This window comes from Muscardinus avellanarius (genome assembly GCF_963383645.1).
Source record: "Muscardinus avellanarius genome assembly, chromosome: X".
NCBI classification, from domain to species: domain Eukaryota; kingdom Metazoa; phylum Chordata; class Mammalia; order Rodentia; family Gliridae; genus Muscardinus; species Muscardinus avellanarius.
The window spans coordinates 52,058,040-52,072,384 of NC_137792.1; the positions used below are offsets into that span (position 1 = coordinate 52,058,040).

A 14,345-nucleotide genomic window follows, 5' to 3' on the forward strand; every position below is an offset into this window, starting at 1 on the left:
GCTGGGGATGTAGCTCAGTTGTAGAACACTAATAGGTCTAATTTATAGTACTGTACAAGTGTGTGTGTGTGTGTGTGTGTGTGTGTGTGTGTGTGAGTGTGTGTGTATTTTGCCAGGGAGAAACAACTAGCTGCAAGCCACATGATACCTGTTAATAAAGCTGACATTCCCCTAGGAGCCATGTGGTAGCCCTATGAAGCAATTAGGAAAATTCTGTTCAGAGAATAGGCAACCTGCCTAAGGTCATGCTTGGAATAAGAGGTAAGCTAGGTTTTCAGTCCAAGCCCTGATTTTCCTCAGCATTAAACTTATGTCTCAGCTTTATAGTTTATAGGTTTTTTAAGACATAACATTTTTTTGGTGTGTGTGGTACTAGAGATTTCAGAACCCAGGGACATTTTACCTCCAAGCTACATCCCAGCCCTATTTTATTATTTTATTTTTAAATAGAATCTCACTAAGTTGCTGGGGCTGGCCATAAACCTACAATCCTTTTGTCTCAGCCTTCCAAGTACTGTGGTTATAAGTATGTGCCACCATGCCCAGGTAAGAAATAACATTTTAACTAAATGTTAAATTGAAAGTAGATTTAGTTGTCAGAATCCAAGAATTAAATTTAAGACTGGTAGGACTGAGAGAAAAAAAAACAGGAGATGGAAATAGTTCAGTTAAATAACTCTCAGGCAAATACCAAATGGCAAAGACAGGTCCTATGATTATGCTGGGGGGTTTATACACATTTCTAATCTTGAAACCTCCCTTAACAAGGTTGTAGATACCAGAACACAAGATGAATGGGTGTCAACGGATGGGGGTGTGTGGGAGGAGGGCTGCTAATGGGTCTGTGGTTTCTCCCTGTGGTGATGAAAATATTCTGAAACCGGATAGTGGTGATGGTCACATACTTCTGAGAACATAACCAAAACCCACTGGACTATACACGTGGTGTGTGTGTGTGTGTGTGTGTGTGTGTGTGTGTGTGTGTTTTGCTGGAGTTTGAACTCAGGGGCATTCTACCTCTGAGCTACACCTACAGCCCTGTTTTATATTTTATTTGGAAACAAGGTCTTACTGGGTTGCTAAAAGCCTCCCTAAGTGGTTGAGGCTGGCTTAGAAACTGTAATCCTCTTGTCTCAGCCTCCCAAATACTGGGATTACAGGTGATGGTCTCTAAACTCAGCCTGGACTATACACTTTAAAAGAGTGCATTAAAACTCAACAAAGCTGCTGAAAGAAACCACCCAAAAGGATTACAGATGAATAAATTGAGGCTCAAAAATGTTGTGCATCTTGCCCAAAATGATCCCACCAGTGGTGGTTGAGCTTGGGCTTGAACTTCACCCTCATGCGCATGAACATCATCCCTCAGCCCCAGGGAAAGCCAGTCTGGAAGTCACAGAGGCCCAGTACTGAAATAAGGTCAGGGTATACCTCTCTGATTATGAAAATCCTCACTTCTGCAGTGAGATATTCTCTGTCTCTCTCTGTCTCTGTCTCTGTCTCTCTCTCTCTGTCTCTCTCTCTCTCTCTCTCTCTCTCACACACACACACACACACACACACACACACACACACACACACACAAATTCCCCGAGGGATCCTGTCTCAGTGTGGGTGAGTGTTAGAATACTGAGATGGCATGGAGGTACCTTTATTTATTTATTTATTCATTTATTTATTGCGGGTCTGGAAATGGAACCCAGGGGCACTTGACCTCTGAGCTACACCCCCTGCCCTATTTTTTATTCTTTATTTTAAAACTGGGTCTCACTAGGTTGCAAAAGGCCTCACTAAGTAGCTGAGGCTGTCCGCGAACTGCAGTCCTCCTGTCTCAGCCTCCCAAATGCTGGGATTACAAGCATGAGCCACCATGCCCATTTGGAAGTACCCTTTAAAACATGACATTAGAAAACAAGTATATGGAAAGATGATCAATGAAAAGGTATACATATATCAGGAACTCTAGTTACATGTGTGTTCAAAGAAAGCATCCTGGCATGAAACAGCGTGGTGATTGAGAGGAAAGCCCTGTGATATGAAACAGGATGAAATTAACAAAAATGGTCCCTAAGGACCCTCGCCAACTCTGTAAAAAGTGATGTACTCAGAACTTCAGAAAAGAAAGCAACAAAGACAGGCAGAAAGGGATGGCACTGCAAATGGGGTGCAGGATGAATTAACAAAGGGAGAGCTCAAAGGTACCCAGTTAGACACAACATCTGAGAGTGATTAAACCACACCAGTGGGTAATCATACCACTCATCCATTCAAGAAGTGATTACTTAGACACTACTGTGTACCATGCCCTGGATGAGGTCCTGGGGATGCAGAAATGAAGACAGCACTGCCTGGCAGAAGAAGGCCACCGTAAAGAAGGATCTGAGACTTGCTCTTACCTGCCATGGCATGAAGATGATGACTTCCCAGAAGACACTTCAGTAGCATTCATGTACTCCTTCACGAAGACAATCCCTTTGCTGCAAAAGGAGCATAGCAGAACAGAAAGAAGTATACAGGAAGATTCCAGGGACTGGGCCTGGCCTAAAGGAGGGATCAGTCTGCCCAGTCTGGTTGGAAGGAAGTGAAGAAGCTCAAAGGAAGGCCTCTACACACCAGACAGCAAGGACAGCAGCAGATGGAGCTGCTGGGATGCTGATACCAATGTGGTTTGGGGCTAAAATTTCATCTGTTGGGTTCAGCTTGTGCTTGGACTGAGAGCTATAGAAAGAGACTCCCTGCAATCAACAGTGACATACCCTCCCTTAGGCTCCATCCTCTCCCCAGACTTCTGCTCTTCAGTCCAACAGGCTTTCCATCCCTCCTCTGTGGCTTCATATTCTTTCCCCTCTAACCACAACCAGGACATCCTTGAAGCCTTATTTACAGACTGCCAGTTCTTTCCATTTGGTGTCTTCTCTAGGGTCACTCAGCTACTGCAAAATCTCCATGTCAAATCTAGCCTTTTCCATTTCACTCCTGGAGTTCCAGAGGCCTAATCCTGGAAGGCTGCTGGTAGCACTGGAAATAAGGTTTGATTCATGCTAGCTCAGCATAGCCTCAAACTGGGTTCTCAGTTCCATGCTGCACACTCCAGCCTGCTGGTCTGGCATTGGCAGAGAACTCTCTGGTCCCACTTCAATGCATACACTTCACTCAATAGCCTCCCTGCAATGTCATCCCTTCCTGTAGGCTAAGAGGTAACCCGCAGTACAGGTGAGGCAGCAGGCATGTGAGAGAGTCAAATATAGACTTGGCTTTCACTGGCCTTCCCAGGCATGTTCCGCAGGGATGTTAGTAAGGTCCTATGGATGAAATGATTCTGGGAAGTGCTATTTCAGCTTCTTGTTTGGATAAGGAGAAGAGGGTGTGGGTATGATGGAACCATGTCCAGGTACTCAAGTAAGAGTTCATACTGGGAGTCTAAGACTGCACTATGTGGCTCCTTAGCTAATGGGCTGCTGGGAGTTGGGGGAGGAATAAGAGGGAAAGAAATCTGAGTCTTTTAGCTACAAAGAGGAAATAAGTAACCCCCTGTGCTCAGAGAACACCTCCCAGATTGCTAGGCATCCCTTCTTACGTGGTTGAGCCAGATTCCAATTCACTTGGTGGGGCTGGAATATAAATGTGAGGTTGCTCAGATGTGGCCGTGACAGTAACAGTGACCATGCAGCTTGAGGGACTTCTCACTCTGAAATAAATAGAGGAAGGGGCCAACATGTTAATACAGAGACCTGACATCTTCTTAGGCCATTGGACCAAACAGGTATTTTCTGGTCTAATCTCAAAAGTGCCACCTCTAGGGGTTTTAAAGAATGCTGTATTTTTAAAACAAATCATGCACCATCTGCTTTTGAAGGCTCCTTAGAAATCAATACACAGAACTTCACACATTACTGATGAGAAAACCTAGGCAAGGCGGGTAGAGACAGGGCCCAGGATACACTGTGAGCCAATGGCAAGACTGATCTCCCAATACTCACTCTCAATTCCTGACTGCAACCAAGAGACCTGGCCTCTGTCACTCACTTGGCCAGTGAAAGCCAAGTCTGTATTTGACTCTCTCACATGCCTGCTGCCTCACCTGTACTGCGGGTTACCTCTTAGCCTACAGGAAGGGATACATTGCAGGGAGGATATTGAGCGAAGTGTATGCATTGAAGTGGGACCAGAGAGTTCTCTACCAACGCCAGACCAGCAGGCTGGAGTGTGCAGCATGGAACTGAGAACCCAGTTTGAGGCTACTAGGGATGTGACAGGATGGAGTAGAAGGGGAAGACAAAGTCCAACTCACTTCCTAACTGGATGGACAGTCATTCTCCAATAACCTCCCCTGCCCCATCCTTTGGCAAGTGAGTTCAGGTGTCAAGGAAGAAAAACGTCAGAGCACCTCATTCTTGGAGCACCAGACATCAGCCAAGGTAGAAAACTGATAGATAAAATGTCTTTTGGCATCTCTACACTAGCTACAACACATGCCCTTGGTCCTAGAATGTGACCTCCAGGACCTTTCTCTGGCCAAGGCCTTGTATTTACCCTGCTGCTACCAGGCCACAAGCCCCACACCCAAATTCAGCACAGCTGCCTGCTGCAACTCAAAGCATTTTGTCAGGCACACATCTTCTTACCCCACAGTGACCTTGGGCTGATTTGGGTCTCTGCGACTTGCTGCCACTCACACTGCACTATGGATATGGTTATTCTGGGGTGCTTCTCCCTTACCAGAGAATCCAGTGCCAAAACCTCAATTATTTTGAGTGGGGAGGGGGAGAACAATCATGACCTAACACCTGGCCAAGCTCTCCTGCCTCAGAGTCTCAAAACTACATCACATGCAACTGAAGCTCCAGCCACACCAACTGGCCTGCAGTTTCCAGGACATGCAAAGCTCTATCATCTCTTGTGACAGTTATCACCTGGGGTCTGCCCTCCCACTACAGGCATTCAATCATCCTGTGTCTATTCTGATATTGCCGTATGATGTGAGGATGTACCATAGATACTGAAAGAGATGGACTGGAGGCCCTAAGGGGACCTGGGAAGACACACAGGGGATAAAATGCAGAAACAAAGAAAGGGGAATTGATTACAAGAACATGGGAGAAAGATGCTCTGCATATTGAATACTTACCAAGTATCTGGCATGTTATGATCCATGTCCCACAGAACAGGTAAGGGGACACCAGAAATGAAAAGACAAGGTAAAAAATCCAACAGGGCCTCCCTAGGATGACAATTTTAGCAACAGGAGCCCTCTAGTGCTCCCCATATGTCCTAGGCAAACACCCTATATCCCTTCTAACAGTCTTTTCCCCTTAGTCTATAAGACTCTACAAAACCCACCGCTCCCTGCTCACCTCAGTTCCTACCCTCCAGCCACATGGCCCATCTTTCAGATTCTCTCCTCCCTCTTCTTTTCCTCCTAGTCTTTTTGCAAAGTAGGATCCTCCAGGTATTTTAGGTCTCAGCTGAATTTTTTCCTCAACAGAAAAACATTTTCTGGCCATCCTGGCTATAGCATGGTTTTCCTGGGGCACTCCCTGTCATAGTACATGATTTTTCTTTTCTGGACTTATCACAAACACAAAGGCATATTGATTACCCGTGCAGGCTCTGAGCTCCGACTGTCCAGGTTCTAATCCCTGCTGGGCAACTACCTGGACATAGAGGGACCAGAGGTCAGACCAAGGCAATGGATATAAATCAGGTAAGGGAGTAGGCAAGTAGCCAAAACAAAAAAAAAAAAAAGAAAAGAAAAGAAAAAAGAAAAAAAAGAAAACTAGGGGATCTTGAGAATAAGGCAAGTTCTACCTAGAATCAAAAGCCTCTATTACATGTCTTCCTGGTACATGAGCCAATGATGGATTCATAGGAACCACAGTTGAATGTGGGTGCCAGAAAATTCCATCACAGAGATGGAGATAAAATGTTTTTTTTTTTATACTAGTGTTCCTGGAAGATACTCCCAGACCTATTTTATATGTTTTATTTGAAAACAGGGTCTCTTAAGCCAGCACGGCTGGCTTCAAACCTGCGCGATCCTCCTGTCTCCACCTCCCAAGTGCAGGGATTACAAGCGTGTGCTACCACGCCTGGCAAGATGGAGATAAAGTTTACCTGGCAGCAATGGGGAGAATGCCATCAAATCATGACATTCTCTCCTGCTCTCTCTGTCCTGCTCACTTAGCTGTGAAGTGCTTCCAGAGACTAAACTGTATGTAATTCAATGATTTCAATATTTTATAAATAAGACAGGATGGTGGGCAGTCTTACACTAGATTTTTTTTACAAAAATGTATTTTTAAAATTCAGAGTTATTTTCCAATATGTCAAGATATTCTATAAGCTACTTAGGTTTTCAAACTACAAATATCATAATTTGATGTATACAGGCCAGGATCCAGAAAACTACCACTTTGGGAGACCTGAGCAGTTCACAGGAAAGCACACCAAGGGGCTGGCACTGTCTGATTCCTAATGTCCTGCTCCTCCTTGGTCCATGGCCTTTCTCCAAAAATTCTTGTTCCTCAAGCTACTGCTGCTGGCCTCCTACAACCACCATACAACCCTAGGTCACCACTGTGGAGGTGAGTTCTGGTGGTGGTGTTGGCAGTGGAAGAACTTATCCAACTGGTAGGTAGTCTTTACTTCTGGCAATGAATCCAACCCACAGCAGGTCACATGTCCCTGAGATCTTCCAACTCCATAAATGGAAAAAGTACCTCATATCCCTACCCCGAGGCAGGTTTACAGGCTCTCACTGACTGCTGCACAACATAGTTTTCTGTGCTGGGCTTGCTTGGTCTAACAGATTGGCGGCTATGGTTTCAAGTTGAAACCTATGAAGACCTACCCTGGCATATTTGTTTCTGGATTGCTTCCCTCTGGCTCCTAGCCACTCATGTCTGTGGAAGTTAACAAGCTTTGTTCTGGTTTGCAGCCCCCAACAAAATCACCAGCTCCAGCCAGCAGAAGTCCAGTGTAGTTCAGGCCTTACCTGTTGGCATAACTCTCCAGTTCAATGAGCTGCTCAGGTCCACTGGGGCTGCTCTCCTGCTCTGGGGTGACAAGATCTGTAGGTTGCTGAGTAGGTGCAGCTGGATCTCCCTGGCCACCTCCCAGGGCTCCAGGTCTTTCCTGCCAGGTCTCACAGGCCTTTGTGGCCACATTCTTCTCATAAGCAGCTGAGACACTGAGGAAGAATGAACATCCTATGAAGGGAGTGCCCTTGCTCACCATTTGCACAGTGCTGTCATCTCTCTCCATTTTGGAATGGTTCATGTCCTGCGGGAGGAGGGGATATAGAGAGGAGCCAGGCCCCTACCCTCAGGAAGCAGGCAGTCTCCTCCAGTAAACCTCAGTATCACGGCTCCCTTCTCACTGAAAATGGCCAAGCACACTTGGCATTAATGATATACTAAAAGACGGTATTCTCCTCCTGGAAGCACACTGGCACCCCTGTCGCTCTCTTCCCACTGCCAGCCTTTCTTTCTGTAAGCCTTCCCCACCATCAACCTATATACCCCCTCCATAAAGACCTAATCAGCCGGGCGTGGTGGTTCATACTTGTAATCCAAGCATTTAAGAGGCTGGGACAGGAGGACTGTGGTTAGCGGCCAGCCTCAACTACTTAGTGAGACCCTCGGCAACTTAGTGAGACCTTGTTTCAAAATAAAGAATTAAAAAATGGGGCTGGGTGTGTAGCTCGGAGGTAGAATGCCCCTGGGTTCCATCCTCAGTACTGAGGGGGGAAAAAAGACCTAATCATCCAGGATTATCCCTAGGGCGTGGTGTTTAGGAATACCTGCGCACCTGGCCAGGCCCGCGCAGCTTAGGCCAGGCAACCTAGCCAGAAGTTTCTCCCCCAGGCTCTCTTGGCGGGCTCAGTGAGGGCGAGAGCAGGGGCCAGCCCGAAGCGTTAGTTCACTAGATTCTCAAACCAGCTGTTAGACTTCACAAAGAGGGGGAAGGGCCATGAGAATCCTGTTTCCAGGGTGGAGCCCAGAGGAGAGAAGGGCCCCATTTGTGATCTTCGCGCGCCACCTCTTGGCCAGCGTGGGCAAAGCCTTAGGAGAAATCTCACTAAAGCTGATCTTGCTTTGGGCAGCCATTTCGCTTCGTCGAAGGTCGCGTTTCCCGGCGTGCATCGCGGTCCGAGCTCCGGGCTGCAGGAAATGGCGGCGTCCGCAGGCGCACTCACGACAGTCTCATGCTGTCTTGGGCGCAGACGACTTTTGTCGCGGACGACTTTCGTCACGCACGCCACGGCGCGCGCTGATTGTTGCCGCTTTGCTTTCGCGGTTGGAACTCCCGTGCATTATAGTCAGAGCTGTTATTACGAACCAGAAAAACGGGACGAGCCCTTTTCGTCCCGTAATTTGCATCTACACTTGTGGCATCATTAAATGTAGGGATAATGGTGGGGTGGAAGCTGGGATGGGGGCTTGAAATTTAAACACCCCATTCAAATCAATGTCTCACAGCTTCTTTCCCACTTCACCCCTTTCTGACAGCCAAACTCTAGAAAGAGAATCCCAGTACTTGGGAGGGTGACATAGGAGGATCGCAGGAGTGAGGTTAGTCTCGCAACTTAGCGAGACTCTCAACCACTTATGAAGACATGTTTCCAAATAAAAAATAAAATAGGCCTGGGGGTGTAGCTCAGTGCTAGAATGACTCTGGTTCAGTCCCCAATACTGCAAAAAAAAAAAAAAAAAAGCTATTTATACCTACTTACTCCTGTCCCGACATTTCACAAAAGCTATTTAACTATATGTGCTGAACTAATCTCCATTCCCCTATCTGGGACGGACAGACAGCCTTAAGGTGCAGCACCTGAATTATTTGACTCACCACAGAGCTGTCTCTACAATTTCAACCAGATGAATCTACTCATCTCAGGCTTGAATATCCTGGCAATGCCAAAGTACTGTCAAAGTTTATAAATACTCTCAATTGCTGTGTTTGTCTAAGGTTGTCACAAACTGATGGCAGGGGTAGGGTGGCTTATTTATCACGAGGATCACTCTGTGGATCACACACCTCTAGACATTCTTGCAGCTAAGTCAAGTTGACTGGTACAATTGGCCACACTCCTTCTTTTTCCCCCTAGGGCAGCATACTGGTTGCACCACCTCCCTGGCTATTCCTCACTGATCTCTTTGATAGGCTTCTCTTCTGCAGGCTAGCATTTTAATATGGGCGCTCCTCTCAGTTTCTCACCTCTGTCTTTTCTTCTACTTTATGTGTGCTCCCAAAACAATATTAACCATTTATGTAGCTTCAGTTACCACTGACATATAGAGGACTCCCAAATGTTTACTGTCAATCCACACCACACCTTCAAGTTCCAGTCCCATTTGTTTGGGTACTAGAGATTGAACCCAGAGGCATTCTACCTCTGAACTAGACTCCTAGCTCTGTTTATTTTTTTTTTTTTATGGTACTGGGGTTCCTCAAAACCCTTATACCTCCGGGCTACACTCCCAGACCTATTTTTATATACTTTTTATTTGGAAACAGGTTCTCTTAAGCCAGCGTGGCTGGCTTCAAACCTGTGCGATCCTCCTGTCTCCGCCTCCCAAGCACCAGGATTACAAGTATGCGCCACCATGCCCGGCTATTTTTTTTTTTTTGAAACAGGTCTCACTAACTTAAAGACCTTGCTAAATTGCTGAGACTGGCCCTGAACTTTCTTTTCTTTCTTTCTCTTTCTCTCTCTCTCTCTCTCTCTCTCTCTCTCTCTCTTGGTGGTACTGGGGTTCTCTCTCTTTTGGTGGTACTGGGGTTCCTGGAAGCCCTTCTACCTCCAGGCTACACTCCCATACCTATTTTATATTTTTATTTGGAAACAGGGTCTCTTAAGCCAGCTAGGGTGGCTCCGAACCTGCATGATCCTCCTGTCTCCGCCTCCCAAGTGCGGGGATTATAAGCGTGCTCCACCACGCCTGGCTGGCCCTAAACTTTCAATCATCCTGTCTCAGCCTCCCAAGTACTGGGATTACAAGCTTGCACCACTACACCTGGCTTAAGTCCCATCTGTTTATTTCATCTGCCTAATGCTAACGTCCTTCTTTACGTGTCCCATAGGCATGCAACATGGCACTTAAAATGTACCAAACATATCTTCTACTTCCTTGGTTGAGACTCTGTAGAGTGGTGTTGCTGTGTGTGTGTGTGTGTGTGTGTGTGTGTGTGTGTGTGTGTATGAAAGAGAGAGAGAGAGAAAGAGGAGTAGAAGGAACACAATGGTGTATGTAGAATTAATGCATCAACTTGCTTTTTTGTCCTTATCATTATTATTATTACTATTAGTATTGGAAGTTAAACCTAGAGACATTCTACCTCCAAACTAAACCCCCAGATCTATTTTAATTTTAAACAAGGTCTCACTGAGCTGCTGAGGGTCTGTCTTGATAAGGCTAGCCTCAAACTTACCATCCTATCTTAGTCTTCCAAGCACTGGGGTTACAGGTATTTACCACCACCCCTGGAATTTTATTTGATTGTTTTTAGTGAGAGAGTGTGTTGTGCTGAGAAAGATGGTTTGGTACATGCTGAATTTTGGAGGGTGGCAGAAATCCATAAGGCTACCCAATGGAAGTACATATAGGCAAGCATGCCACTATGGTTCCCTTGTTTCTAAAGTGTCTTTGTCTGGATACCCAGTCTTGGTTGGTGATTGCCTGGAGGGTTAGTAAGTATTCACAACCGTCTATTTCTTACCCTCTCCTTTGCCTTAACCAAACATTAGATAGGCTTGTTTTCTCTCTATGAGTCCCTGAACTTTGACTTGTCCCTCCTTAAAGAAGCATTAGCATGCAGAACATGCTTCAGTTATCAGCTTATCCCAAGAATTGTCTCCCAAAATATGGCAGACATATTTTGTGACAACACATTTCTCATAAAAATGTGCCAATCAGGCTACCTCTTGCTTGTCTGGCTGTTAGCCAGGCATAGTGGTGAATGCCTATAATTCCAGTACTTGGGAGGCTGACACAGGATGATTTTAGGTTCAAGGCCAGCCTTAGCAACTTGGCAAGGCTCTCAGCAACTTAGTGAAACCTGTTTAAAAATAAAGAATGAAAAATAGGGCTGGGGGTGTAGGTTGGAGGTAGAATGCCCCTGGGTTAAATCCCCAGTATCATACAGAGAAGTCTATTTACCTCTTCCTGTCAAAAAAGTCTTTGACTTAATGATGTTGCAAATTCCTAAAGTTGCAGCACTATGCCTACTGCAACAATTATTTTTAATGATGACTCTCCTTATCTAAATCTCTATTTTTATTTCACATTTTAGGGTGTTCTGTGACTCAGAGTCACTCTGGTCCTATTAAAATATTATTTCCAGTTTTTTACTGAGCAAGAATCATCTCTTTCATGGAAGACTATCTTTTCCCTGCCTCTATTATGCCCACTTTTCAGTCCACTTTTTGCTGCTGCCACAGAGAACACTCCAAAACACAAATTTAACTGCATCACTCCCCGGATTCAAGCCTTCCTGGCTCTGCAATGTCCTCTAAAAATTCTAAAGTCCTCATCATAGCATAAGGATGACCCTGCCCATCTGTGTTGGAGATCCCCAAGACTCTTTCTGGGTTTGGTGATTCCTAAGGAGAACTTGCAGGACACAGCACATATACTCATGCCTATGGTTTATTACACTGAAAGGATACAAAGAAAATCAGCAAAGGGAAAAGCACACGAGGCAAGTCCAGGGGAAATAAGGCACAAGCCTTCAGAGTCCACGCCCAGAGGGTCACAGAGAACACACTGAATGCCCTCAGCAATGAGTTATGACAACACACGTAAAATGTTGTTGACCCGGGAAGCTCACTGGAGACTCAAAGCCCAAGAATTTTATCAGGAGCTGGTCATGCAGGCACCCTCTGCCTAGACAAAAATTCCAGGCTTCCAGAAGCTATCAGGTGTTCAACATAAACCACATTATTTACAAACAATCTTGTCACAGTCAGCCTTATCTCTTCTCATTTTGGAAAAGTTCCATACCAGCATAGAGAACGGTTTATCTTGACAGTTCCCAGAGTTCAGCCAAGGGCTAACTTGTCCTTGTCCAAGGATAGCCATCTCAGGCATGCTATGTGAACAATTTCTCTACATTATCTTTCCAACAACTCCCTTACCCTTTCTCATTATAAACTGAAGCCATATCAAACTGCGGGTACTCCCTCAGCATGCCACACTGTTACCTGCTGGTACTTTAGCACAAGAGAACTCCATTTTATCCTGCACCCCTCCTTCAATGCCTAGCAAACCACATCTTCAGGAAGATCTCCTGTCACTTCTGTGCAGCCTTCCTGATTCCACAAGGCTGGCTGACTCAACTGCTCCTTCTGATATGCTCCCATTGAATCTCAGCCTACTTCAAATCAGTACTCATCACTGTCAAAGGCTGTGACTTCCTTGAGGGCAGAACCAAGTCATATTTGTCTGTATCCCCAGTGATCAGTACATGGATTGGTCCAGAGTAGTTGCTAAGTAAATCTGGTTTAATTATGAAATGTGTGGCTTATTAGTTCCTAGAAGAAAATCAAAGTGCTCTCATTTTTCTGCTGACTCCTTTCCCAGAGCCTTCTCCTTCTTATCCACTGCTTTAAGATCCCATTATGACCTCAGTGACCTTTCTTCCTCCCGTTTTCTCACTTATCATTGAACAACAAATGCTCCTTATGTGGTGTGTGTGTTGTTTTCACCTCTATCATTGTGTAGCTGTGATTGTCCAGTCACCCCTCCCACATCCATCACTTCACAGCCAACATTTTAGAGAGCTGCACACTCACACCAGCTGCCCCTCCTCAATCCACCATAATCCAACCACATCCCTTTCCATTCTCCTAACCTGTTCCCCTTATGGCAACCAAATCAGATGGGCCTCCTTCAGGGTCCACAGCACGCCAGTAAGTTAGATCCGCATGGCTTGCTTTCCATGATTATGCTCTTCTATTTATCTGAAATTTTTCCTCTTGTATCTCTTTGCAGTTCCTTTTCTACCCCCAAACTTTCCAGTGTTATTTTATGGAATTTGGGCCTGTCTTTGCTCACCTCTTATTTTTACCTCTTCTCATTTATATACTTGATTATGGTTTTAGGAGACAATTAATACCCTTCTTTTTTTCTTCTTGAGACAGAAGAGCAGAAACTGGAGATAAATGTCTACAGATGAAGCAGGTGATCTGGATGTGCATTGCCAAAGAAAGGCGCCCTCTGCATCCCTGAACCATGTGGATTTCCCATCAAGCCACGAGCTGGCTGGACAAATGGCTCCAGGAGGTTGTGGAGAGAAGCAGAAGATGCATGTTTCATACACACTGGCTTCCAAAGATATTCTCCAGACAATCTCGTTCATTCCTTTCCGTTACTACCTGTAAGATGACAACTCTCAACTCTCTAGCCCTAGGTCTGAATCTTCACTCAACTTCAGACCTGTTCCTTTACTAAATATCCTACTGGATACTTCCACCCAGATTCTCTACAGGTGCTCCAAATTCAGCATGGCCCAATGACCTTATCATATCTGTAGAGCAACCCCTCCAACTTCCTCATCCTAAACTAGTTCCTGTCAACATCTACCTGGTCACTCAGCCCTATAATATGGGAAACTTGGCTACCACATTTCTCTTACTGTTCCTTATCACCTCTCTCTTGACCTAAGCAAATAACCTTCTAATGATCTCTTGCCTTGGCATGCTGTGTTACCTCCTGGGCCTGATCCACTTACAATTCAGCTGGCCATGGCATTCTCTTGCATGAGAAACATCAGTAGCCTCTGGGGTCCTCAGACTGTGGCTTGCACTCCTCTGTTTAGGAGCAAGTGCCTGCCCAGCCCCCTCTTGTTACTTTCTGTCAGATCACCAATTAACACTCTTTCCTAAAGCCACCCTAACTCCATGTCTTCCCATATACCTATCTTCAATAAGCATGCAGTTTCCTTTACCTGGAATGCCTTCTTTAGCATTCGATCTGGAAAAAAATTTTCTCAGCCTTCTAAACCCAACTCCAACCCCACACCATCTGTAAAGAAAGCCTTTTCTGACACCTCAACCACCCCTCAAAAATAAAAACTAGAACCAATTATCTCATTCTTTGTCTATGGGTACAATTTGTACACGACGTCTAACTACATGGAACACTATGCAGTGTAGGAAGCCATGTGATGTGACAGAAGTCCAAAATCATTTACTCAGTCTTTGTACTGGGTCCCTATAGGACCTAAGGTCAAGGAGTTAAAGATGCATTGGATATGTGTGTGTGTGTGTGTGTGTGTGTGTGTGTGTGTTATCAGGGATTGAACCCAGGGGCATTCTATCTCTGAGTTACACCCATCATTTT

General features: G+C 45.4%; 1 protein-coding gene across 1 annotated transcript in view; it reads right to left on the reverse strand.

Annotated features, from left to right (window-relative positions):
- Positions 1-14,345, reverse strand: part of ZNF185 (zinc finger protein 185 with LIM domain) — a gene marked incomplete at both ends in the record, with an annotated part of 51,612 nt that overhangs the window by 6,077 nt on the left and 31,190 nt on the right. The window contains 4 exons of the mRNA XM_080718912.1: positions 2,397-2,477; positions 3,578-3,688; positions 6,995-7,281; positions 8,081-8,162. Coding sequence (XP_080575038.1) covers positions 2,397-2,477; positions 3,578-3,688; positions 6,995-7,281; positions 8,081-8,162 — 561 coding nt within the window. The remainder of the gene's footprint in view (positions 1-2,396; positions 2,478-3,577; positions 3,689-6,994; positions 7,282-8,080; positions 8,163-14,345) is intronic.